Source organism: Lonchura striata, chromosome 1, assembly GCF_050655825.1.
Source record: "Lonchura striata isolate lonStrDom1 chromosome 1, ASM5065582v1, whole genome shotgun sequence".
In the NCBI taxonomy this organism is placed as follows: Eukaryota; Metazoa; Chordata; class Aves; order Passeriformes; family Estrildidae; genus Lonchura; species Lonchura striata.
In genome coordinates, this window is record NC_140703.1 from 31,111,036 (window position 1) to 31,137,527 (window position 26,492).

General features: G+C 50.9%; 3 protein-coding genes across 4 annotated transcripts; 1 reads left to right on the plus strand and 2 right to left on the minus strand.

Moving 5' to 3' along the window:
• Positions 1 to 437: 437 nt before the first annotated feature.
• LPAR5 (lysophosphatidic acid receptor 5) lies at positions 438 to 12,085 on the minus strand. 2 transcript variants are annotated; one of them, XM_085572903.1, is made up of 3 exons: positions 9,416 to 9,702; positions 7,956 to 8,194; positions 438 to 2,017 (listed from the first exon to the last, which is right to left on the minus strand). In XM_085572903.1, exon 3 carries the CDS (start codon positions 1,703 to 1,705, stop codon positions 584 to 586), a length of 1,122 nt encoding a protein of 373 aa, XP_085429029.1. In that variant the 5' UTR covers positions 1,706 to 2,017; positions 7,956 to 8,194; positions 9,416 to 9,702; the 3' UTR covers positions 438 to 583. The 2 variants fall into 2 exon arrangements, with proteins under 2 accessions (XP_085429029.1, XP_021404741.2); XM_021549066.4 differs by lacking the exons at positions 7,956 to 8,194; positions 9,416 to 9,702 and adding an exon at positions 11,908 to 12,085.
• LOC110480808 (protein Wnt-4-like) lies at positions 10,955 to 13,538 on the plus strand. The gene is made up of 6 exons (XM_085588307.1): positions 10,955 to 11,019; positions 11,356 to 11,476; positions 11,553 to 11,605; positions 12,084 to 12,214; positions 12,412 to 12,498; positions 13,000 to 13,538. Exons 1-6 carry the CDS (start codon positions 10,955 to 10,957, stop codon positions 13,536 to 13,538), a joined length of 996 nt encoding a protein of 331 aa, XP_085444433.1.
• Positions 13,539 to 13,649: 111 nt separating this feature from the next.
• Positions 13,650 to 25,973, minus strand: ACRBP (acrosin binding protein). Its single transcript, XM_085588312.1, is given in 5 exon segments — positions 13,650 to 15,919; positions 15,995 to 16,211; positions 16,213 to 16,448; positions 16,629 to 17,077; positions 25,160 to 25,973. Coding segments are annotated over 5 exon segments (1,695 nt in total). The 5' UTR covers positions 25,755 to 25,973; the 3' UTR covers positions 13,650 to 15,721.
• Positions 25,974 to 26,492: the final 519 nt, after the last annotated feature.

Here is a 26,492-nt window from a genome sequence, read left to right on the forward strand (position 1 = left end):
ATTTGAAATACCTCCTGAAGATTGTTTTGCTAAGGTCTGTGATTTTCTATACAATTAGGAACCTATTTTCAGCAGGATTACTGAAAACTCAGCTATTCTCCTTGACCTCAACAAAGCTTGCTAAATGCTTCAGTTCTTTTTCAAAATTAAGATACTAATTTACGTGTCCTGTGCTGGACCTATGACTCAAATTGAAACATCTGGTCAAAGGTTTTCCTCAGCCACTGCTAGTAAATTCACTTTGTCAGCACTGAGTAGTGTATCTGTGTTCTGTTGATCCTCAGAACTGCCCCAGGCTACAGTGCAGCCAGGAGCTACTCAGTTAGGGTGGACTTGCTATAGGAATTCACACTGGCCACACCTAGACACACTAAATTTCTTTCAAATCCTTGTTCCCCACTATGTTTCCTGTATCAAAAGAGTCAGGTATGACCATGTCACGAAGGCACCTCTGTTTATTCAAAACAACCTTTCATCCTTCAGCTTTGCATCATCACATTCACCCACGGACAGTCTGCTGTGCTCCCTCAGTTTGCTGTAGTTACTGCATGTGTGACTCTGCAATGGTATGGCTTTCCCAGGCTTAAATTTCCGAGTCCTCAATAGGGCCATTCAGGAATACTGCAGTAGGAAGTGATGGTGAGAATTCATTGGGACGGATAAAGTTTTCAGATGGGAACAGTTTCACTTTAGACACGGCGTGGCCTCGGGTTGACTTACTGTCCACAATCTGATGCTTGAGCGTTCCTATCTCCGAGTCCCAGGCTTGTCCCCGCCGCAATTTCTTGAAGGTGTTACGGAAACCCTCAGTGCTAAAGTAGTAGATCAAGGGGTCCAGCATGCAGTTCATGCTGGCCAACATCATCGTTATAATCAACGCTTGGCGCACGGAGGCCTGGGTTTGTTCCTCAACCTTCATCACCCGGGCCTTTATCATCCCATAAACCGCCAGGGTAGTGTTGTAGGGCACAAAGCAGATGATGAAGATGACCAAATTGACCAAGAGGAGACGGATGGTCTTCTGCTGTCGCAGGGTCTTCGTCTGGCTGGGCTGGCAGAGCTCCTGAAAGATCCGAATTGAGCAGTATGTCACAGAGCTGAGAGGCAAGAGAAACCCCAAGATTTCAGCCAGGATTACCAGGGGGAAGAGGTTATTCTGCCATATGTTGTCGCTAAAGCTTTCAAAGCACAGATAAATGGTCTGGTTTTCTACTTTACAGTGGTTTTGCTTGTGGACTATGGCGGTGGGGATGGAGCCCATGAAGATCACAACCCAGACGATGAAGCAGAGGTACTTGGCCACCTTGGGGCGCCGCAGATGCCGCCAGCGAAGTGGGTGAACAATGGCAATGTAGCGATCCAGGTTGACGCACATGAGGAAGAGGCAGCTACCATACATGTTGATCTGGAAGACTGAGCCAGAGACCTGGCACAGGAAGCTACCAAAGGGCCAGTGGTGGTTGGAATAGTAGTAGAGTCGCAGGGGCAGAGAAAGTGTGAAGCTGAGGTCACTTATGGCCAGGTTCAACATGTAGATCATCACTACAGACTTCAGGCGCAGGTATCGGAGAAATATCCACAGGGCTACCACATTGAGTAACAAACCCGTGATGAATATCACGGTGTAGCCAGGCATGAGGAGGTGGTGGTTGAAGGTGTAATCCTTGCATGTCTGGGACGTATTGGAAGTATTGGATGCTGACATACCCAGCACGGATCAGGGAATGCTTTTGCTGAGATGGCTGAGCCTGTTGATGGTCTAGGGAGGCACAAAGAAGAGCACTGAGGGAAGTCGTTCCCTTCTGAGGAGCCACGGGCAGGTCATTCCTGTCATCTGCAGCTGGGAGGTAGATGGGTAATGTCTCTCTTGGATGGCACTGCTTTGGATTGCTGATTTGCGGTCATCTGGCACGGATGGTAATGTGGAGTCTGCTTCTGCCCCTAGTACAGCAATTCTTTCCACTGGTTATGAGGTGACAAGGTGATGGAAGATCATTGCCAGCTGTCAGTACAATTCCTGGTCAGAGTGGAAGACCAAAATAAAAGAGTTCAATTTACAGGAGGAAATCTCTCAAAATGTTAAAATCTCACCATGGTGGCTTCTGCAGCAAGAACTCACAAAGAAACCAAAAGATGAGGGAAAATGGACACGAGAAAAGTGAGTAATTACATGGCAGAAGAAGACAGAGCAGAGAGAAGGTGGTTGTTGTACAGAATCATTTATTACTCAGCCCCAGAGAACACACTTTGCTTTGATCACTGCTGAGAGCACATGAATACAAGAAAGGGACACTACAAGCACACAGGGAAAGTAGTTGAGGCAGCTCCAGAGAAAGAGAAAGAAAAAGAAGAGACCAGTGTTTTGAAGGAAAAATGCTGACTGGAAGGAACTTAAAATAAAAATGGCACAGTACTGTTTTATATCAGAGAAAAAGGACTTTGTACATCCATTTCAGATAAAAAAAATTACAGTACAGTTAGACCCGACTCCACCCAAGCTCCTTTACTTTACATAAAACAACACTCACAGACCTCAGTTCCAGTGACTTTGAGTTCATTATGTTTCTTACATTCATACAGTTCCTTTGGTGTCCTTACTTGCATGGGACCAGTGGTGCTTGTTTGGATTGTATGTCCTCATTCTGCTGCTTGAAGCAGTCCATGTCCCGGAAACACAGAGCAGTGCAGCCATGGAGGGGAGCACAATTAAAAAGGAAGTGCCATGGGATTCATGTGGACAAACATGAGTTTGAAGCAGTGTGAGGCTAGTAACCACTCTAGGTACTAACTAGCAGCACTGTCCAAACACTGATCAGCTGGAGTGAGCCCAGTGGAAGGCCACCAAAATGGTCTGGGGGCTGGAGCACTTGCACCATGAGGAGTTGCTGAGGGAACTGGTCTCGTTCAGCTGGACAAGAGAAGGCTCCAGGTGATATAATAGTGTCACTGGGGTTTGCATGGCTAGGTTTTGGCATCTGGGAGGGCTATAGGTGTGGTTCTGTGAGAGTGTGCCTGTAATTTCTTCTGTGTCTGATACAGCCAATGCCAGGAGGCACCTGCCACTGAGCAAGGCTGAGCCCATCAGTGATGGTGGTAGCACCTCTGGGATAATGAAAGGGAAAAAGTTACTGTGAGACAGCAATTTAAAAAAGTTAATTGTGAGGCAGAGGAGGGAAGTGAGAATATGTGACAGAAACATCTCTGCTGCAGGCACCAAGGTCAGTGAAGAAGGAGGGGAATGAGGTGCTCCAGGCACTGGAGCAAAGGTTCCTCCATTGCCCCTGGAGAAGACCATGGTGAACCCATGTTGGAGCACTCTGTTCCTGGAGGACTGCACTCTGTGGAAGGGACTCACACTGGAGCAGGGGTTGGGTTACACAGTTCCCCACAGATCTTTGCAGGGGTCAAACAGGGATTCCCTCATAAGAGTCCATGTAGATTGTGATTTACTTCAGAAGGAAAGTAGAATTTTCTATCTAGAGAATATCTTTATGAGGTTGATATTACTCAGCAACTTGACAGGCATGTCAAGCATGTCAAGTCTTCTGGATGGCATTGTGTGGCAATGCGCAGATCCAGAGAGAATCTGCTGCAGACAGAAGTGTGTGCTGACCTCATAGAGAGGAAGAGAATCATTCTGGTAACAATATGTTAAACAATGGGAGTGGAAACCTAATACAAGAGTGTAGCCAGCTACCAACTTGCCCATCCTTTTGTGTTGTTGTGCAGGTCCATCAGCCAAAATAGATTTTTAGGGAAACTTCTACTGGTTTATCAAACCATATCTGAGTGGATTCTACCCTTCCTGGTGGCTGAATACTTTGCATGAATTCTTGTGCAAATTTGGAGTATAAGCTGACAAGGCAAAAGTGCAAGAATGTTGGTGGTTTCAAGTGGAATGTTTCATGCTTCAAAAAATCTCAAGGAGGAGCATCACCAATGGTCAAAGGAGGTGATTGTCCTGCTCTGCTTTGCAGTGGTGCAGCCTCACCTTGAATCCTGTGTGCAGTTTTGGGCAATATAAAAAAGACATTGAGCTCTTAGAGAATGAGCAAAGGAGGGCCATGAGGATGGTGAAGGACCTTGAGGAGAAACCATATGAGGAGCAGCTGAGGTCACTTGGTCTGTTCTGCTTGGAGGAGACTGAGGGAGACCTCATTGTGGTCTACAACTTCCTCGAGAAGGGAAGAGGAGGGGCAGGCATTGATCTCTTCTTTGTGGTGGCCCATGACAGGATCCAAGGGGTTGTGTCAGGGGAGATTTGGGTTTGATATTAGAAGAAGGATCTTCACCCAGAGGGTGGCTGGGCACTGAAACAGACTCCCCAGGGCGGTGGTCACAGCACCAAGCCTGACAGAGTCCAAGAAGTGTTTGGACAATGCTCTCATGCTCTCAGGGTGTGATTCTTGGGATGTGCTGTGCAGGGTCAGGAGTTGGACTTGATGATCCTTGATGATCTTGATGGGTTCCTTCAACTCAGTGTATTCTGTGATTCTATAATTGCAGGAGAATATGTCAGCTTTTGCTAGAGCCAAAACCCTGAAATGAATTGCAGACTGGTCAGACATTTATCTTGATGGAAACAAAGTTATTGAGGCTGTGACTTAGTGAGTGACCATGACCTGCGGTAACACATGTACTCAGACCAGACAGATGTCAGGTGAAAAGGACTTATCTCTAAAGACAATGTGATTTCTCAAGCTTTCCTGAGGTATTCAATTAACAGATCTAGAGATTATAATATGTAAGCACAGTCCATGTTGTGTCAGGCTTTCTACCACTAATATGCCATCTCAAATTGTGAATGGTGAAGGGATTATGTTAAGAAGAGTACAATAACGTAGTTACACTGCTTCAAGTTGTCTTCCTGCTTCCTGCACAAGTAGCCCAGGAATTTATTGAGCCATAGGTGACCTAGTTGTTCTCAGTAGTCCTCAGGGAACTTCTATTTCATTGTGGTTTTCTCAGTCATTTTTTGAGTTGATGTAAAATTTACCATCTACATTATCCAGTGCCAGGAGTGCCAAGGAGTTCCACAGCTTACTTGTGCCTCAGGTGAAGAATCACTTCCATATACCCATCTCTGATGCATCATCTGCTAGATTCAATTCTTAGCTCTAGTGCTGGGACAGGGCAAAAACCATCCCTATCCACCTCCATTTTGTGCCTGATAATATTATAAACATCTAACATATTCCCACTCAGCAACTTTTAATTTTTTATTTATTTTTTTTAAATTTTAGGCTAAAGGGTCCTTGTCTTCATAGATTTTCCTTGTAGACAAGCTGTTCTATACTTTTGAACATCCTTGTTGCCCTTTTCAGCACTTTTCCACTTCTGCTACAGCTTTTGTGAGCCCTGTGCTGGGGTGCTGAAAGCACTCAGTGCTGATAATATGGATGCACTGAGCTGTGTAGGTGTAGATCTCATTTGCAAGTGGTAATGGCCAGTTCAGTTTGCTTTTTCCCATCACTTCACTAGATAAAATTTCAGCTGTTGGTTTAAGTTCAGTCACTCACACTTCTCTTAAGCTCTGCAGCTCTTCGCAGCCAAACCTCATCTTTTTAAACCTGAATAATTTTATGTCTCCAACAGATTTGTTATTTTATTATTCATCCCTCATGAATAAGTCAAACAATCCAAGCTCCAGCACAGGTGTCTGACAACTCCACTGAGAAAAACAACCATTTACCTTCATTCTCTGTCCCTTCTTTTACACACTTTTTATCCAGTTAAGAACATTTTCTTTAAAATTTTTTAAGTGCCATTGGTGAGACCGCTTTTGAAAGCCTTCTGAAAATCCACATGGGCCACTGTTCACATGTTTACTGAGCCCTTTAAGGAAGAACTGTGGGAACAGCATCTCTTTATAAAAGCCATGATGACTTTTCCCCAGCAATTAGATGTGACCACATGCCAATTGATTTTTTTCTTTATTATAGCTTCTACAAATTTGTTCAGCAAAACCATCAAGCTCTCTGGTCTGAAACCCCCCAAGAGCCTTTTCTTAAATTGAGTCTGCCTTTAAGAGCTGTTTTAAGCAAAGGTTTCTGTTGGAACAATTAGTCAGGTCTTCCACCCTTCAGTTAGTTTCGGACCTCTGGGGTAAGAGCTGTATGGTTTTAGTTCATCTTGCTGCTCCATGGTTGATCCTACTACTGTTTTGACCAGAGACAGTCCTTTTATGAACTTATCATAAAGAAAATTTCTGCTGTGGAAATCTCCCAGGTTTTCATGACACGAATACCAATGAAAGAAACCTCTTCATTTTTTTGCCCACCATCCAGTTTTCCTTCTTTTCTGAGCGGTCTTTCCTAACACACTCTATCCTTTCAGCCTTCAAGACACTGAACAGCACAGTTCTGAACTAGCAGCAAAGATCCCCGAGAGCAGAAAATAGATTGGGGTTTTGAGGGGATTTTTTTTGTGGGTAGATGGAAACATAGAAGAAAGAGTCTGCTATGGTGATGGTATGGAAGCTAAGCTGATAGTCTCAGACTTCCCATAACAGATACAGTGACCAAGACACAAGAGAAAAGAGAAACGAGATGTATGCAGACACAGTCATTGCAAAGATAAAGTTGTGGGTGTGGAGAGTTTCTCCAGTGAGCTTTGGAGGTCCTGCTTTGACTGTCACTCTCTCTAAAAAGGAAAGCTACCGGTAGGCAGCAGGGAGACCAATTATCCTTGCTGGTTAATGTCTGAGAGTCAAAAGGCATGTTCCCTGTGGCTGCCACTAAAAGAGCCCCAAGAACTCGTTGCTCTGCACAAAAGCTGCCAAGACATCTCAAGCCACCAACTGTGTAAGGAGGAAGTGGTACCACAACAAGATGCTTTCTTTAAATCCTGAAGAAACTTTCTCTGTGGTGACTGACTTATGTATCCCAGGGGGGTGGAGGAAGCATTTTATTTCCTCTTCAATTTGAGCCTCTGAATGCCATCAACTGCCAAGATTGTGACTTGCAAAATCCATGGGATTTTGAGTTTTTTCTTCTGGGGGGTGAGAAACCCTAAATGTACTTGTATACAGGCAGGCATGCCCTGAGAGGGGATGTGTGCCTGGCATCTTGCTGTCTGGTCCTGGGAATCCTCTCTCTTCTGTCTCACTGTCTTACTAGGAGTCATGGCCTCCAAACACTACAAAAATGATGAAGAATCAGGGTATGGGGCTGAGATATGCAATGGAAAAAGAGAGCTGGAAAAATACTCATGAGGATTCTGCAGGGTCAGTGTTTCTGTTAGTGGCTAGTCACTGAAACCATGGAAGGTTCTGGGGCTCCTGTGAGAATGCAGAGAGCAAATGCATTGGGGTGCAGATATTAAAACACAAACTGCATGAGCTTGCTTATTATTCTGAAAGCAAAGAGGAAACAACAAAAATGTGTCAACCTCAGAAAACATACCCAACTTTACTCTAGAAACTGAGATATATTTTTAAAATAAATGTGGGTGCGTTTTACCTGCTGTTGGTGATATGCAAGCCCCACTTGTCAACTTTTATTCTACTAAAAAAATAGATTTTTGTGGTGATTAGGACCTTGAAGACAGTCAAGTCTTAGTACGGCTTATTTTTAAAGAGAGACACATGATAAAAAACTGAGACCTCTGTATTTAACTCACAAGATTTGATCACACTGCTATTGCCTCCTCCTTAGAGATGCTACCCCTTTTCATCTCCTGAGGGTCCCGTGGAAGAGGAGTCCCATGGCGGGCACCTTGGCAAGTAAGCTCTGCAGCTTGCCCCTGCTTTTAGTATCACAAGATCCCAAAGAAAGCCCCAGTTTGAATAAATACAGAGATGTGCCTTGCAGCTCCAGGTCCACGGGGAAATGACGAGGGGCAGAAGTGCCCCAGTGCCCGTGGCCAGGCCTGGCAGCACACACACAGCAGCTCACGGGGACCAGTGCCCAAGGTGCCAGACCATCCGGCTCTCCAGATGTTCCCGCCTGCCTTACCTCACTGCTGGAGAAGAGCCAAGTGTGGATGCCAGCTGCCTTGCTGCTTGGTGACTGCTTCCACTGCAGAGGTCTCGATCCGGGCCCCAGACCCACCAAGCAGCTTGGATCAAAACAGAACCGGGCAGCCTCTTCATCCAAATCACAGCTGTCCCCTACCACGCTGCGGCTGATTCTACATCTGGCATGCTGCAGTTTGTCTCTTCTCCTTTCTCACTTCCTGATGCACTTCTGCCTGGCTACAAAGCATGAACTTTGTTATCAAGGGCTGATAAGCTAAACCACATCCTACAGCAGCAAATGCAATCATGAACGAAGCAGGACCCAGGTGTCCTTGCAACTGAGGAGACCTGCCCTGGGTCATAGTGCCAAATATTTGCTTGTCTTGCTAACTTAGCCACCCCCAGGACTGACAGAGAGGAAATAAAATATCCCTCTCCCCAAAATATTGCTAAACAGGAGGTAGAAGTGAAATATGGGAAGTGAGAGCCAAGTTATTTTAATTGCTACTCTGCACAAAGACTTGGAATCCTGTCACTGTCATGGGCTAGGGGGCTCTGGGATTGAGCTCCAGCCCAGGGGCCCGGCTGTGCACCACTGGTATGTGGCAGGATCCCAAAATGAACCAGGCTCCGGAGAGGTGTCATTGTCTGTGGCAAGCAAAGGCATGTTTGCCACGAAACCCAGTCCCTGGTGTTCAAGGCTACAGGGGGCACAGTGCGATGCAAGTACAGGGCTGATTTACCAGCACATCTGTGACCTGGCACTGCCACGTGTAGCTGGGAAGGGAGCTGACCTTGTGCAGAGCCCATCTGGCACTCTGTTCCTTCAAATACTATTTCTGCTTTACCAGTCTCAGCACACCTGGAAGAAGACACGAGTCATGGTGACACTCCTAATCCCACTGTCGTCCTGCCCCAAGAACAGCTGCCCTGGGAAGTTGCCGTGGGCTCCCTTTCTCTGCAGTCCTTGCCTGCTGTTGTTTGATTTTCTCACTCCCTGCCTCCCTTGTTCTGCTGTTACCGACTCCTCATTCAGGGAATGACACACCAAGGGATATCTATGTTCCTGCTGCTCATAAATTCTTGGAGGGCACAATAGCACTGAGCTCACCCTGCTTCTTTTCAGCGCCTCTCTTTTTTTAACCCAGACCCCTTTTCTCACTTGCTGGTTGCTGGGATCTTTGTTCTCATGGCTTTTTGTGTCTTTTAAGTTCAAGGTGTTGCTACTGATAAAAGCCTGCAGATATGCCACGGGGGGTGTCCTTTGCCTAAGGAGTGTCTGACACATTCTGTGGGAACACCCCCCTCCCCTGCAGCCCTCACCCCTCACACACATGAGCACACATCTGGCTGAGCCCGGCACTCCTGGCTTTTCCACGTGTGAGAACACAAGGACACAGTGGCACCCTGCTCAGCCCAAAAGCCCCACGGAACCCTCACCTGGCCAAGTTCACTCACCTTCCCAGATCTCGGTGCCTCAGCCCACAACGTCTGTGTCCCCTCACCCGGGTGGGCTCACACATCTGCCCCTCGCTGTCTCTTGGAGGCTCAGCTCGTGGGGAAGAGCAGCTCAACCCCCGGCGTTTCCTCACCGCTGTCTGAGCGAGCAGCAGGTAAGACCAGATTACTGGGGTGTGTGTTGGAGGCTACACCCTGATGCTGCAAATCCCAACATGCCTGCCACCCCGCAGTGCTGGCTCCAGAAAGTAGGAGCAAGGACCCAGCAGGAGGAAGGATGCAGGGAGCTGGGAAGGCAAGGAAAGAGGTGAAATGCACGCTACAAGAGAGAGGCTGCTCAGGTCTGAAAGGATGTCTGATAAACCACAGTGCTCTTCAGACTTCTTTGTGCAGCAAAATGTGGGAGAGCAGGGCAAAGGGGTGAATCCCTTCACGGAAGAAGCACAGCAGGGACAGAACAGCTCTGCTTCACTTAATGAATGATTCAGACAGGAAGAGCAGAAACCTGTGGCTGCAGAGGAGTTTTACCTTCCAAGGTAGTGGGTACAGCTGGCACTTCCCAGGTTAGCTGGGGGAATGGCAGTTTTTGTCCCAGGACATTTCAGCTCCCTGGTCACACAGCTCACATTTTCCTGGGCTTCCAGGGGCATTTAGGAAAGGGGTACCCAATTAGAAGGGGGGCAGCCACCCTGTTGTGCCTCCTAGGAGAAGGGCAAGGGCTGGTCTTGGGGAAGGACAGCTATGGGGAAGAAAATGAGGGAGGTGAAGGGAGACCTGCCAGGGAAAGAGTTAAGAGAGGCAGGGAGCAGCCGGGCTGTGTCTGTTTGCTGTAACTGTGTGGGCTGCAGGGTAGAAAAGAACAATCTCCAGCCTGGAGGAGGCAGATGAGGGAGTGTCTTCAAGAACTGTGGATGTGGATGAGGGAGGCAGCAGGTCTTCCCCTCTCTGCTCCCATGAGCTGTCACTGCAGGGAAACTTTCTGTCTCCCCAAAAGGTTTGGTAACGAAGAGGTGACAAGCTGGTGGGTCTGGCAACAGCTGCTTGGTGCTTCTGTTCTTCTTGTGCAGAAGGCTCTGTCTGCTGCTGAGCAGGTCTTGGGCTGCCTCCTGCTGAAGAAGTGACTGGACTGTGGAGGAAGACAACCACATCATCTCCTGACAGGATGGCACAGGCCACGGGTGTGACACAGATGCTGTCCCCATCCATGTGAGCTCCCTGTGATGTATGCCCACCCCAGAGCCCTAGCTTAGAGCTCTCCCACCATGTGCCCAAGCTGGAGCACTGGTGTGGACAGCCTCGCAGGGCCAACCCAGTGGGGTTCTGCAGGCTATAGGGTCTCAGATGCTGGCAGGCACACCTGGACAGCCCAAGGTCACTGCCCAGGGCTGGAGGTCACTGCCCACTGCTTTGCAGTGCTGGGCTGGAGCTGCTGTGAAAGCCACTATTGGGCAGAGGCTGTGGAAAGCCACAGGAAACTCTATGGCTTTCAGGCAGCAGCATTGTTGGAGTTGAAGGTGGTGAAGTTTTGGCATGGACAGGATGGAGCTGGTGTGGCTGTACATGACGCTGATCCACGTGCAGCATGTCGCTGCCATGACCTGGCTGTAAGTATGCTTTGTGCTTGTATTGTCTGGGTTGGAAAGCCACCCAGGGAGGTGCTATCTCCAAAGAAAATAGGGTGAGAACAGGGTAGAAGAAGCAATCTGGGCAACCAAAAAGCAGAAGGGACATCTCTGGGAGCATGGAGGGAGAGGGATAGTAAGGTTAAAGAGGTACAAACTAGAATGGGTAGCAAGAATGTCCAATTCACAGACAACATGCCCACAGCCCCCTTCCCTGCCCATTTCTGCTGCAAGATATGGCTAGAGAGGGTTAGTCCTGCAGAGGTAAGGCCCTAGCTCCAGCCCATCTGCAACTGAACCTCCCCCCCATCCCCACAGGTCCCTGGCCAAGCAGACTTCCCTGCAGGCAGTCCTGTGGGACCCCAGGGGCTGTGATGGCCTGATGGGGCTGGAGGAAGAGCAGATCCCTGTTTGCCGGCAGCAGGTGGAAGCCATGGAGGCGAGGGACAGAGCTGGCTGTCCTCGAGTGCCAGTGCCAGTTTCACTCTTGCCACTGGAACTGCTCCACCATGCAGGGGCTGCAGTTCTTCGCCAAGGCCACCATCCAAGGTCAGCAAGAGCAGGCTTGGTATGGTGTCCCTCCATTATGCCCTCTGTCCTCTTGACACATGAGCCTTTCCTGGGCTAGTGTGCAAGGGCTGCACTGGTCCCATCCCCAGAGCAGCCAGCGCCTTCTTCCACACACTGACAGAACTTCAGAGCAAGCTGAACCCAATGCTCTCATACACATTAACATTCTGGAGAAACTTCTTCCCATGTGGCCAGATTTGGCTTTTTGGTCCCATTGGACCATCCTGGGTACCGGCTCTGCAGGCTGTTACATTTCTCCCTGACCCTGCCACCCCCCTGCCACAGAGCCATGGCACTTACTGACTCCCAGCCTTCAGAGCAGCTGCACTGGCTGGACATCCTGACATGTATTTCTCCCGAGCAGTCTCCATCTGAAGGCATCCTTCCTGCATGCAGTGACAGCCTCTTTTCCCACACTGTGCCCCCTAAGTGCCTTTGCCCTCTGCAGACCGGTGCCATTTCTTGTCCTGCTGCAGGCACACAGAGTCTGCTGTCACCCACACCGTCTCCGGCGCCGGCACCGCTCTTGCTGTGGGCCGTGCCTGCAGCCGGGGGAAGCTGCACAAGCGCAGCCGCCACCACAAGGGCCAGGCAGCCACCCCTCAAGGTGAAGGAAGAAGCGGTGGCAGGGAGCAGGTGGCTGAGAGGAAGGCCCATGGGGGAGACAGACCAGAAAGGGAGATGCTATTTCATTCTCCACGGGTCTTTGGGAGATCCTCTCAGGGCTTCCCTGTCCTTGTCACCAGGCTGCTTTCCCTCTGCAGGTTTCCAGTGGTCAGGCTGCTCTGGTAACCTGTCCTACAGGATTGCCATTTTCTCAGGCCTTCGAGGACAGCCCTGAGAGGAGCCGCGGTGTCTCCCCCAGCCAAGAGCCCATGAATCTGCACAACAGTGAGCCTGGGAGGAAGGGAAGGGCAGGAGCAAGGGCTGGGAGCCAGCCTGGCTGCAGGGGCTTCTCGCTGGCTCAGCAGAGCTCAGTCCAGCCCCCACACCCCAAAAGGCACTTCAGGGCAGCCAGGTGCTCCCAAAGGAGTCTGCATCCTGCTGCCTTTCCTAGCCCAGCACTGCATCGATTACCCTGAGTCGGCTCCTGCCTGTGTGGAGAGGAGCTCCAGCCTCCCCTACTCACTTCTGTGCAGTCTCCTTTTCCAGCTATGATTCAGGAAATAATTTACTCTGTTCTGTTCTGAAGGGCTTCCCTGCCCCTCCAGCCTCTCTTCAATAAAGCCAGACATCTGCAGGGGCTGCAGTTGGATCTGGTCCCTTGAACATCCTCCGCCTCTGGCCAGGTCTGTTCCTCTCCCCACAGCCCCGCAGGTCAGAACAGCTCCCCGTCCCTCTCTCTGCCTCAGGGGTTTATCTCACAGACCCAAACCATCTTCTTTTTCACAGAGTGGATCTCCTTCTCTTCATATTGGCCTGGCTTAAAAAGACACTTCTGCCCCTTCCCCTTCTCCTCCGCTGTCCCCGATCTCCAGCCCCATGGGAGGATTGTTGGGAGAACAGCAGCACATGGGAAGTGCTGGGAAGGGTGTCCCTGGTCAGGCTGGCAGCTGCCTTCTGCTCTGCAGGCTCTCCTGGCCCACATGGAGGAAGAGTGCAAGTGCCACGGCGTGTGGGGCTCCTGCGAGGCGCACACCTGGAAGGTCATGCCTCCCTTCCGCCACATGGGCACCATCCTCAAGGAGAAGTCTGAGGAGACTGCAGAGGTTTACCCGAAGCGGGTCGGTTCCTGCCGGCTCCTGCTGCCCAGGAGCTCTCGCTCCAAGCCCTACATAGCTCACAGCCTGGTCTACCTGCGGGCCAGCCCGGACTTCTGCGACCGGGACCCTCGGCACAGCATCTTCGGCACCTCGGGCCGCCAGTGCAAGCGGACCCCGCCGCCATGGAGCTGCTGCGCCGGGCAGGGCCTTTGGCACGGCCCGGGCTGAGCTGGCGGAGCGCTGCAGCTGCAAGTTCCGCTGCATGGGTGCTGCTGAGGGACGGCAGAGCTGCAGGGCAGGTGCCCAGGGTGCCATCAGCTCCTGTGTGCTCCCCATGCAGCACCCTCCCGCCAGCCACGGTGGCTGTTGTGGTTTGAATTATTTTTCCAGGTGGAGGGTTGGAGGACAGAGGCCAAATAAAGCTTTAATCTTGACAAAAAAACCCAGTCACAGCAGAAAGAAAAGTGCACACCAAAGGTTCTTGCTCATGTGCTGCGTTTGAGACCTGGAGGGTCCCTGTCTCTGGTCTCTTTCCCACTCTCTGGGCATGCAAGAAATGCATTTTCCAGTGCTCAGCTGCTCCTTTGGCTGGAGAAATGTTCCAAGAGGAGTTCCAGAAGCTGCCACAGTGAGGCTCCCCTCATTCAGTCTGATCTCAGTGCCAGGGAATGTTATGGAACAAGTTATCCTAAGTACAATCAATCACACAGCACTACCAGGGAATCGGCCCTAGCCAGGATGGGTTCATAAAAGGCAGGTCCTGCTTGACCAGCCTGGTCTCTTTTATGACCAGGTGACCTGCCTAGGGATGAGGGAAAGGCTGTGCATGTTATCTTCTACCTGGACTTCAGTAAGCCTTTGGCACCATTTCCCACAGCATTCTCCTGGAGAAGCTGGCAGCCCACGGCCTGAGCAGGTGCATTCTTTGCTGGGTTAAAAACTGGCTGTGAGGCTGGGCCCAGAGAGTGCTGGTGGACAGAGTCACACCCAGCTGGTCACCAGTGGGGCTCCCCAGGGCTCTGTACTGGGGCCAGTCCTGTGTAAAACCTTTTCCCATGATCTGGATGAGGGAATCGAGGTGAGTTCCCGGATGACATCAGGGTGGGAGTGTTGGTGTGCTGGAGGGCAGGAAGGCTCTGCAGAGGGATCTGGACAGGCTGCATTGATGGGCTCAGGCCACTTGTGTGAGGTTCAATAAAACCAAGTGCCAGGTCCTGCTCTTGAGTCACAACAACCCCAGGCAGCACCACAGGCTGGGGGCAGAGTGGCTGGGGAGCTGCACAGAGGAAAAGGACCTGGGGGTGCTGGTGACAGCAGCTGAACATGAGCCAGTTGTGCTCAGGTGGCTGAGAAGGCCAATGGCACCTGCCTGGATCAGCAATAGTGTGGCCAGCAGGACCAGGGCAGGGATTGTCCTCTTGTATTCTGTACTGGTGAGGTCACACCTCAAGTGCTGGGTCCAGTTCTGGCTCTTCACTGCAAGAAAAACACTGAGGTGCTGGAGTGTGTCCAGAGAAGGACAACAAAGCCTGTGAAGGTTCTGGAGTGGCAAAAGGAGCTGGGGTTATTTAGCCTGGAGAAAAGGAGGCTCAGAGGAGCCCTGATTCCTCTCTACAACTCCCTGAAAGGAGGCTGCAGTCAGGTGGGAGTTGGTTTCTTCTCCCAGGCAACCAGTGACAGGACAAGAGGAAATGGCTCCAACCTGTGCCGAGGGAGGTTCAGGTGGATATTAGGAAAAGATTTTCTTCACTGAAAGGGTGGTCAGGCATTGGAACAGGCTCCCCAGGGAAGTGGTGGAATCATCACCCCTGGAAGTGTTCAAAAAACAAGTGGTTGTGGTGCTTTGTGATATGGTTTAGAGGCCATGGTGGTATTTGGTCAAAGGCCTTGACTATCTTGAAGGTCTTTACAAAACTTTAATCATTTTTTGATTGCTTTCTGACAAGGCCACGGAACCTCTCTTGCCACAGCTGCACCTCCTTGTCTCCCTCCCTCACACTCAGCACCTGGTAGGTCTTGTTCTGCTGGCATTCCACACGAAACACCTGCAAGGAGAGTCTGGGTTCGTAGGGGTGGTATCACCGCCCATCCTCCCCCAAGGAAAGAGACCTCCATGGTAGATGGCACCTGGAGGCTGGGATGATGGGGGCACCAGGGGGAAAAGGGGAGGAGCAGCTGAATTGACAGCTGAATTGTGTGTTTGCTAGGATACAGGCCAGTCCTCTGTCCTGCTCTGGTGATTTGGGGTTTTGTTGCTGCTTAGCGGATGGGGGAGATCCTGCCCTTCAGGGATATACAGGGATATCATCCCTCAATGGTCTGTGCAAATCCCACCCAGCAATGATGCCCCAGTTGTGCTGGGGCCACTGGTTGTCTCACCACCTCCCCCAAACACACCCAATTCTGTCCTCCTAGAAGGAAAAGCAGTGGGCCAGTGAGTCCAGCAGGGGCTTGGGGCTGGCTGTGGAGGGGCCAGCCATGGAAGAGCAGGCTGTGCAACAGGCAGCGTAGCTGCTTCTCACCCTCTCGTTGTAGAGGCTCTTCAGGAGGCACTGGTAGCTCTTGAACATGCAGTAGTGGGGATGCTGAACTCCGCTTGAGTCACAGATCTGGTGACAGGGGAATGAAGGTCAGAGAAAGAAGAGGAGAAGGAGGGATGGGAACATCCACTGATGGTCACCCACCTTTCCTGAGCCCTCCACGTCTGGGAAGGTGTCATACTCTGCCTTCAGCCAGAAGCTCACAGCAGGGTCCTTACAGCCATAGATGGCCATCCGGCTGCACCAGTACTCCATCCTCATCCCTTTCAAAAAGTCCACGTTATAGTCCACCGGGGTCTGTGAGGACCTGGACTGCAAAGGGGTGGGATAAAGTGAGCCGTGCTTCTTCCTCCCCTTCCCCAGCTCCCAGTCCAGGCTCCTCCTGAGAGAGCAGCAGGACGCAGAGCTTGCTCGGTACCTTGCCCTCTGCATGCCTGTGCTGGGCTGAGATCTCGGGGTTGATGTAGGTGGAGAAGCTGCCCGAGTCGCAGGGAACGCGGTTCAGGGTCTTGATGTTCTGGCACTGCTCCCTCTTCAGCGAGCAGAAAGCGCAGTCGGGACACAGCTCCATGTGGTGCCGCCCAAGGCTGTCACACACCTGGGGTGGATCCAGCAGGGAGTCAGGGGGGAAAAGGAGACCAAGAACCTCCCCAGAGAGGAGGCTGAGGAGTTTGCATATTCCTGGCTTGGAGCCTGCCTCCCTGGTCACCCAGGTCAGCTTCTCTCAGGAGATGGCCTGCACACAGTGGGGGCCAGAGGTGGACACTGGTGTCCTTACCGAGTCTCCGAACCCAAGGACTCTTTTTTCCATCTCCTTCCAGGCCATGGTGAGCATTGATGAGAGGCAATTTCCCTCCAGCACTGCATAGCACAGGACCAGCACTGCCTCATCGTTCTGCAGGGCTAGAAGGCTGACAGAGAAAGGGAAGAAGGGAGTAATCTCATTCTTTGCCACAAACTGAAGAGATGCATCTTTAGACAGAAACTGAAAACAATCCCAAACCAAAGTAAAAAAATCCCTTCCCAAAGAAACCTTGGACTCTTGGCTAAACTGCACAGAGGAATGTGGCTCTCTGCAGGGTCTGCACATGCCTGTGTGACAGAGGCTACAGGAGGGTTGCTGTGCATTTGGGGGAATGTGAGAGTCTGGATGAGGAAAATACAGCCCAGGGCCCCTGCAGCAGCTGCTGCCTAATTTCATCCATCTGAGTGCACAGTGAGGAGATGTTTGTTAGATGTCTGCTGAGTGTTGAACGTCAGGCAGCCCCATTTGGGTCTGGTGGATGTCACATATTAAGTCTCCCTCCCAAGTATTTGACAGAAATGGGAAAAAAACTAGTTAACCATGAATTTACTGTTCATCCAGGCTGACATGGGTAGGTAAAAGTAGAAAATGTAAGGAAAATGGGATCAGAGCAATGAGAATATCTGGCATCTCTTAGGAACAATGGAATTTGTAAACATGGTACACAACTGTTAGCAGACAGGGATGGTTGGTTTCAATCATCACCAATGATGCAGAAGAGGTAAACATGCTCATTAGATATTTGCCTCTTGTGTCTGGAAACAAAGCCAGTGATAAACTTTGATCGAACAGAGAGTGAAGAAGAGCAGCAACTGCTTGTGTTAAAATGCTCTTAAAATCCATGCACGGGCTAACATGTATAGACAAGTTTTCCTGAGAATATCTGAAACTTCTAGGAGACAGATTAGCATTAAAAAAAATTAAGAAGAGGTAGAGAACATGAAGGAAGGTCATGAAGATGAGATTTCCTAAGAACTGGAAAATTTTCACCTAGAGGTAGAAGCTAAAAAAGCATCACTCAGCTGAGCATAGACACCAGTGGGTTCCCACTCAGTCAGTCAGCCCAAGGAGGGCTTCAGCTGGAAAGCTCTCCTTGTCAGCAGGTGGAAGAGTAATGACTTTTGGTGACTGGAATTTGGGGTGAGATCCATTCAAACAAGAAGAAAACTACATCTTTCTGACACCAAGGGTGTTTAGCATGGGAAAAGCTGATGGGTGCTTCCTCCACAGCTTGGAGACTTCAAAAAGATATCCCAAACTTCTGTTAGGAGAGGAGTCTGTGGCTCAGCCACACAGCACTGTAGTTTTCTTTGGTGCTCACCAGACATGTTATAATGTCCTGTGCTGAGCAGGAAGGCCAGGGTGCAGGATCAGGGCAATTCCTATGTCAAAAGTGATTGGCTTCACAGAAAACTGAGTTGTGCCACACTGCCTAAGTTTACCAAGAAATTCTGCTGTGCTCTCTGTCACATCCTCTTCCTCCTCTATCTCTGCTCTCCATCTCTGCTGTGAGGTTTTCTGGCCTCACAGTTGCAAATTTATGAGCTGATTTACCATCTCTGGGTGAGTATAACAGCACTACTGCTGGTTCTCTCCACTTGTTGACACGCCGCTGAGCTGTTTGTGGATGCACAGAGGTTTCACCATGATTCAGGGAAAGAGATTGGTTATCTAAAGTGATTTTCTAATGCAAATCCCTCCCCAGCTTAGTACCTCTGCATGTTATTGTCCTAACCACTGCCCTGGAAAAAGCTTAACAGGTCCTGTGAGGCAAAGATCCAAAGGGAAAGTGGAAAAAAGCCAAACCAAGATTAAGAAGAATCTGTGGGCCGAGATCAGTAATTGATCTAAGGCAAAAGAGAAAACTTCAGGTAAGAGCTTATCATACTTCAGCATCTCAGGATGTGGAAGGACACACAGAGCCTGCTCCAGTGGTATCTCTGAAGAGTGCTGGTGAGCAGCATTTGCCTCTCCTGCCACGTAATGACAAGGATTTGGGCCATTAGCTTTCGGCTGCTGAGCCTTCCTGATACTGCCTGGCTGAGGTGCAGTGAGCACCTGAGGCGAGCAGAAAAGAAGATAAGGAGTGAACAGCAGCTTTCCAGCACCTGGTAAATTCTGATTTAGGGGGGTTGCTGCAGGAAACTAAAACCAGTTATGAAAAGGCCACTCTTAACAGCTTCAGAAAGAGGAAAAAAGATCTTTGACTGCATGCCAGGGCTGGTTATGGGTGATGATAATTCAAAAAGAGTTTTTTTCCTGGGGATGGTATTTTTAATGAAGGGTCTGGCCTTAAAATGAAAGCCTCTGGGGCTGAAGTAGATAAGCACCACAAGGACTGTTTGGAGTGGTAAAGCAGGAGGAGGAGGAGGAGGAGGAGGAGGAGGAGGAGGAGGAGGAGGAGGAGGAGGAGGAGGAGGAGGAGGAGGAGGAGGAGGAGGAGGAGGAGGAGGAGGAGGAGGAGGAGGAGGGGTCACCAGGAGTGTATCTCTCACTGTATATAAGTATCTCAAGGATGGATGCCAAGAGGATGATGCCAGACTCTTTCCAGTGGTTCCTGGCCACAGGATGAGGAGCAGTGGCCATAAACTAAACCACAAAAAGTTCCACCTCAACAGCAGGAAGAACTTCTTTACATTGAGGGTGGCAGAGCACTGGAACAGGCTGTCCAGGGAAGTCATGGAGTCTCCCTCTCCAGACAATCAAATTCCACCTGGACATGTTCCTGTGTCACCTGCTCCAGGTGACCCTTCCTTGGCAAGGGATTGAACAGAATGATCTCCAACCCTTGCATTTCTGGGATTCTGAGAGGGGTTGGAACAGTCTGGCTGGGGAAGCTGGGCTCACATGAACCACAGGTGAGCATTCACATCTGAATACCAACAGAATAAGATCTGGATCTGAGACAGCTGTGATGCTGAAAGGGGTGCAGGGGTTGAGCTGACAAATGGCACAACACTAGGAAGCTCTGGGAAAAAGGGCAAATGCAATTCTTCCTGCAAACAGAAAAGCAGGGAAGGGAGGCTGATGTCCTTCCATGTACCCAAACGCTGAATGCCATCGCTGGGTAGTGCACCCAGAGCTGGAACATGGGAGTGTTTCAAAGGGACACTGAAAGTTGCTGCAGAAAATGAGATTTGCATGGGCTTTGTAAGGTAAGGGCTATGGAGCTCTGCTTAGCTTATTTCAAGACTGAATCATGGTTTAGAGGTAACTCTGAGGAGAGGAAGTTCTAGGAAATAAGGCAGAAAGCACAATAAGGACTAAAAATAGCAAATAGACACAATAATTTTCATTTCCCCCTTCCACCCAGTGATTCACTGCTACCAGAAAGACCACTGGAAAGTGCTGCAGATTCTTCTTGTGTCACTGCCCTTGCCCTGTCTCCCTCTAAAGATCACAGCTGGCTCATCAGGCACTATGAAAACTGGAATAGCTGCCAGAGCAGCTGCCACAAGCCACAGGGGACCCATAAGAAGGATGGATGTCCTGCTGGGCATAAGACCCTAGGGAAGACATGCAGCTCTGGGATCTGTGCCCATCACAGCCCTGCCCACCTTGTGCTAAACCAGCTGCTTAATGGCACCTGTGCACAACGACCAGTCCCACCCAGCACTGCTCCTCTTGCTGGAATGGAAGTGCCTCCAGGCATTTTGCCCCTTTTTTAGGTCATGCTTTGAATCCCTCTGAGAGGAGGTGGGATGTGGCAAGCTGCAAAGCCGACAGGCGCAGTCTATCTCGCCTTTTTATCCGTCAGTGGGGGTTTAAGCTTTGCTTAGCATGATTGATGGGGCTCGGCTGCCAGTTACAGACACACACTCGGCATTAGTGTCTTTGAGAAACTCTGCAGCAGAACAGCGAGTGTCATCTGCCATCACAGCAGTCCCCCAGTAATCCCAACAGAACTCAATCACAGCAAGGCTCAGTTTCAGAGGCAGGGAGAACGAAATCCTCAATGCAACATCATTTTGCCTGAGAGCACATACACCAGGAAAACTTTTTCCAGGATGTGAAAGCCTCCTACGATATTAGGAAGGAGGATGACATATGTTAGAGGCTTGCAAGAAGACAGTTATGGCTTTAACAACACGATGCAATTCATCTTTACATGCAGAAGTGGAATCTCTGCGCTGTGGCAGCGGTGTGCAGCGTGTTCAGAAAAACCACAGATGTGCAATGAGGCAGGAAATCTGTGCACTTACAGGAACATCACTGGCCAGCAAGAGTGCGAAACCAAAATTAATTCTTCATGAAAACCACATCTAGAGACCCTTTTTTTTTCCTCTTGGTAAGCAAAATAATACTTGCATGTCATTCAAAGTAAATGGTCCTTAGCCACAAGGCACCAAAGGATCAAAAAGTGAATTTGAGTGAAAGCATAACATAATTTTGCAGGTCTTTTCTCTGTCACCAGCCACAGGTACCTGAGGACAGAGGTAAACAGATCCAGGCAAATCAGCTGAGAAGAGCTGAACATGCTCCATGAGCTCCTAACACATTCATAGGCCAGAGGAGCTGAGGGAGGTGTGTGAAAGGGTTGCGGCAAGCTGGCCTGGTGCAGGGTCCCATGCTGAACTGATGTGATGCTGCCTCCAAAACCGAAATGAGGAACGAGAAACACCCTAGGAAGAGCTGTGCACACATCCAGAGTGCAGAGAGGTGCACGTGCTCGAGGAGAAGTAGTGGCCCTGCACAGCTTTGTGCTCCTGGCTCTTTCCTAGCCCAGCGCTGCTGTAGCTGCCCTTGGGTGAGGACAGAGCACTCCTGGAGGGTTCCTCAGGGCAGGCTGCTTTAAGAAACATCTGCTTTGTCTTGCACACCGAGAGGCAAGGAGCACAGTGACACACATCCCAAGGACCTGTGTTTGCAAGGACACTGTTTCTGCACATCACCCAGACTCCTGGGACACGTGTTTGGAGGAGGACGAGTGCCGAGCTGATTGCGTAGGGCAGATGGCCACAGTGTGGGGAAACACAGGCACGGCACAAAGCCCTGCCTGCAGCTCAGGCCCAAACTAAACTCACTTGCTCAGGATGCAAGGACAGTGCCATTTTCAGGCAGTGCTGGATCACCCTCTCCCTGCTCACTTTGTGGCTGGGGGCTCCCCAGGTACATTCCTGCTCTGGATGGAACAGCTTGCTCCAGAACACTTGCCCAGACTCACCAGCTGCTCCGAGCAGGGACAAGGATGCCCTGGGGCTGCTGTCTGGTGTGCAGGACAGCCCTGCAGGGGTGCTGCGTGGTACCCACAGAGAGCAGACTTCCCCTCACCTGCCTCGGGGAGGAGTTTCCTGCTCTGATGTGTGTCCCGGGCCCGAGTTGGTGAAGTTCCAAAAGGGGGCCTTGTTGTCCAAGGATGCATCCAAGGAGAGGGCCGAATGGATCAGCTGCCAGATGCTTTTCCTCAGGCTTTGGTCATCCAGGGATTCCATCCTGGAAGGTGAGGTGGCAGCCGAGAGATTTGGTGGGTGCATAGTCCTGTTCTTCTGCCAGGGTTGGGGCACCTTTGACGTGGCTGGGGGATGCTTCGTCGGCCATGGTTGCTGAGCTAGCGGTGCAGGAGAGAACTTGAGAAGGTCTGCCACACTGTCCTGCAGCAGGGCATCAGCAGGTGACAGAACAGCCTGCTTCTGAGCGGCTGAGGGTGGCTTTTGGAGGCCAGGCAGAAAGCTGCAGGGGTGCAGAGCAGCTACAGGAGAGCAGCAGGTGAGCAGGGGTGCCCAGCACAGCTCGGTGCAGCCATACCTTGTGTGACAGGGGAGCCTCTGCCCTCTGCCACGGAGTTCACGGTGCTGGATGGCTCCATTGGGAAAGGGCTTGTTAGAGACCCGCTCGGACATGGGACTCGCTGCGTGGAGGGGAGAGGGAGAAACACGACTCTCACCGTGTGAGCTTCCCTTCCTCCTCACCCTTCCATTTCCCAGGAGATGCTCCCCCCACCCGTCCCACAGCCCACTCCTTACCTTGATGAAGAACTGCTGTTTGAGGCAGCGGTACTGGGCAAACTGGCAGAAGGTCTGGAACTGCACCACCTCTGGAAATTCAGAGCAGACTGGCCCTAGAGACAGAGATGTGGGATCGAGGCAGGCCTGGGTGCTCCAAGAGATGGGGATCCTCTGGGGTGGTAGTAGATGCAGGGAAAGTCCAAGCTGTGTGCCCAAGGTGGAGATCACAGCCATGGGCTGTTAGAGCTCCCAGTTCCAGGAACCACATCCCTTTTCCCTCCAGCCCCCTGAGAATTTCACTTTGTCCTTCTGCCCTTTTTCACACAGTTATCTTCCCTATGACAAAGACACAAACTTCCTGTTTCTAGGATCTGATGCTTCTGTTATTAGTCATTTCTGGGTTTAAAAAAAGCAAGAAAAAGCAAGTAGAGATATAATAGGTTAAAAAGATGACCAGACCAGGCCTGGGAGCACCAGAGAATCAGAGAATGGTTAGGTTTGGATGGGTCCTTATTGATCATCAAGTTCCAAGTCTTCTGCCATGGACAAGGACCCTTTCCACAGGACCAGGTTGTTCAAAGACACATCCAGCCTGGTCTTATTGGGTCAGGGATGGGGCTGCAACAGCTTCTCCAGGCAAATGGCTCCAGAGGAGACAAATTCTTCAGGGCAATGTAATTTGACATTGATTCCAGCCTTGCAGGGGATGGAGGAGGGTCCATAGGGCCAGGATGCTGCTGGCAAAACCTGTACACACATAAACTGCAGTCTTGACCAGCACTGCTAGCACGTTGACTCAAGAGCTGCAGCAATTACAGTGACTGCAGAAAAGCCAAGGGCATGCAGGAGAGCAGAAAACCCTGAAGAATTGGGTGATCTTGTGCTCCCTTTGCTCTAGGAGTGCATGGCCTGGCTGGCACAGCCAGCCCTGTGAGAACAGGGGGAGTGCTGGCTGAGAGGGAGGGCATTAGCAGTGGAATTGCACTGCCCTCCTGATACTGCTCATTCACCTTCCTTTACCCTGAGCTCACTTCTTGTGCTGAGCAAACAGCTGAGCCATCAAAAGTAGAATTTCAGATATACACCAGGATCCCAGCCCAGAAAAACACCCAGCTTGTAGGGAAAACTCCAGAACGCCACCCCATCCCTTGTTTAAAGCTCAAGCTATGGTAGGGAGCACTTTTCTTTGTTTAAAGCACAAGGTGACTGCCTTCTTCAGCACCACACCTGAATGGGCACAGTTAATGTTCATGGATATCTGGGTGTAGACAGCACTGCCATAGCTCTGTGAGGACAGCAGAGGCTAAACATGAGAGAGCACACACTGCCACATCTGTTCCACCTCTCAGCCTGGCTGAAACGTGCCAAAATAGCCCCCAAACTGGGAAAAAAGGTAACACAAAGGAGAAAAAATTCTGCTGGATAGGTGTGTTAGGCTGAGGGATGGAAGAAAAGAAGGTAAAGAAGGCAACCTGCAAAACTGTCCCATCTTCTATATTTCCAGATGCTTCTGTTCTTGAGAACTGAGTCTCTGAAGGTAGCAGCAGTGGGAGTGTGGCTGGACATGACAAAGAGCAGTGCTGGGGAATTGGGCACCACGAGGAGAGGAACCAGGGACAGACCCTGGGTGTTCAAAGCACCCGGGCACAGTGGATTGCAGGTGCCCAAAAGTGAGTGAGGAGCACAGGACCCATCCCTGGGTCTGGTGGTGTGGGGTGGGACTCGTTCTCCCAACACAGCTGCAGAAACCAGCAAGAAATAGTTGCCCTCAAGCTGCAGTCCAAATAAGCACAGTTGGCTGATCATTCAGCTCATTGACGTTCATATCTAAATATAAAGACATATTTTTTTATGAGAAAATTGCTCCTATTTTTTTTTCCTCTGAAGAAAAATACAACAGAAGTAGTCCCAAGTTTTTCAGCTGCACAGATATAATTATACCACTTAAATTCTCTGATGCAGGGGTGCAGGGAAAATATGACTGCAGAGATCTGAAGGGTGCTGTTGCTATGGTGCTTTCTGAACTGGGATGTTTCTTGGCTCCTGAAATGTTAAACACTTAAAAAGGCAGCTTATCATCTCAAGTTTTCTTAAAGACCTATGAGAGCCCATGAGCCAAGGTGCTGCATTAACCCTCAGATGAAGTTGGAAGGAGCTGGTAAGAGATGAGGAGCAACAATGAGCTTGAGAAAACTGTGGGCACTTTTTCTTCCTGCCACCCCACCAACAGAGATGGGGAGAAAGGAAGGGCCACCAAAGTGGCTGTGGTTTTTTTGGCTTTACGTGACCTGTAAAGAGAGTCTGGGACAGCTGTGCTTGCTCAGCTGGATGAAGAGGAGGAGTCACAGTAGCTCACAAGGGCTTGAAGGAAAGACAAGAGGACAAACACTTTTTGGTGGTGCCAGACAATACATGGTGGAGGGGGGAAACCATGTGAATTCCTGCTTTGGAGGTTAGGGCTGGCCTTTGGGAAAAGTTGGTTGTTTTTTTTTTTTCTCCAGGAAAGTGGTGCAGCACTGAAAGGGACACTCAGAGAGGCCACAAAAGCCGCTGTGCTCTAGTTCTGCAAGTGTCTGCTCCAAGCTACTCTTTGGGCCATAGAGCCCAAACCAACCCATCCCATTCCCACAGTCTCGTGGCATTTGGGGGCAGAGAAACAGCTGCTCAAACTAGATCCGCGTCTCGGCTGAGCCTGGGGGAGGGCGATGCCCTTACCTTCGGGGACTTCCCCGTGGTTCTCCGCCTGGTCCAGGCGCAGGATGCTGGGGCTGAGGCAGCCGTAGGCCTGGCGCAGCAGGCAGAACATGTTGGCCTGCCAGGGCGGGTGCAGCCTGGCGAAGAACTGCTCGTACTCCCCGTCTGACAGCGGGCTGCCCGGCACAGGCGGCACCGCCGCGGCTGCTGTGGCCCTCGGCAACGCCAGCACGCCTGCGGGACAAACGCGTGGGATGGGATGGGATGGGATGGGATGGGATGGGATGGGATGGGATGGGATGGGATGGGATGGGATGGGATGGGATGGGATGGGCTGTCCGTGACGGGGACGAGCGGGTGGAGATGAAGGAGCAGCTGGCAGGTTGGCCTGCTCCTGTGTGCTGGCACAGAGTGCAGGGATAAACACTTCAGATGCTGGCCGGGAGTCTCCCTCTGTCATCCCTGCCTGCAGGGTGCTGGGGTAACCAGGAGCCCCAGGGAAAAGGGGGGAAAAAGAATGAAAAGGAAGGGAAAAAACCCAAAAAAACCTCTGAAACTCAGATTTTATTGTGAGCTTGGTTTGGACGGGGGGGAGCGGGGGGGAGAAGTGTTTTGATTTTGGTTTTGTTGTTTCCTTTTTGTGTGTGTGTGTGTGTTTGGGTTTTTGATTTTTTGGCATTATTGTTTGTTTGGTTGGTTTGTTTTTAATTTTTCCTCTCAAAAGCCCCAGCCTGCAGAGGCACCCACAATGGTGGTGGCTCCCCTGCCCCCTGCACCATGCTATGGGCACATCCCTGTCCAAGGGGACATCCCTCCATCTCCTCCCTCCCCTCTTTGTCTCCGGTTGGGGCTCCTCTCCTGCTGCCTCCGCCCTCAGTGCCCTGCAAGAGCCTCCAGCTGCCCCGGGGCGAGCAGAGCCGGGGTGACATGGCCTGTGGGCCAGGTGGGGTGGTCTTGTGAGCGACGGGAGTGGGGCGGCAGCAGCAAAAAGGCTCCAAGCCCAGGCTCTGAGGTGGCCCGGCAAGGACAGTCACTTACTCAGCAGCCAGAGGAGCCACTTGGTGCCTGCCACACGCTTCAGCATCATGGAGCTGCTGGGCGGCCCGGCGGGAGCCGCTCACACGCCGAGCAGGCGGATGCAGGCGCTCCGAGCGCTCGGGTTCCGCCCTTGGCAACCGTGGAACCATTCCCGGGCCGC

Coding starts and splice junctions, on each gene's coding strand:
- LPAR5 (XM_021549066.4), bottom strand. CDS start 1,705: ATGTCAGCATCCAATACTTCCAATACGTCCCAGACATGCAAGGATTAC.
- LOC110480808 (XM_085588307.1), top strand. CDS start 10,955: ATGGAGCTGGTGTGGCTGTACATGACGCTGATCCACGTGCAGCATGTC. Junction 11,477..11,552: donor AGCAGGTGGAAGCCATGGAG/GCGAGGGACAGA, acceptor TCCACCATGCAG/GGGCTGCAGTTCTTCGCCAA. Junction 11,606..12,083: donor GGTCAGCAAGAGCAGGCTTG/GTATGGTGTCCC, acceptor GTCCTGCTGCAG/GCACACAGAGTCTGCTGTCA.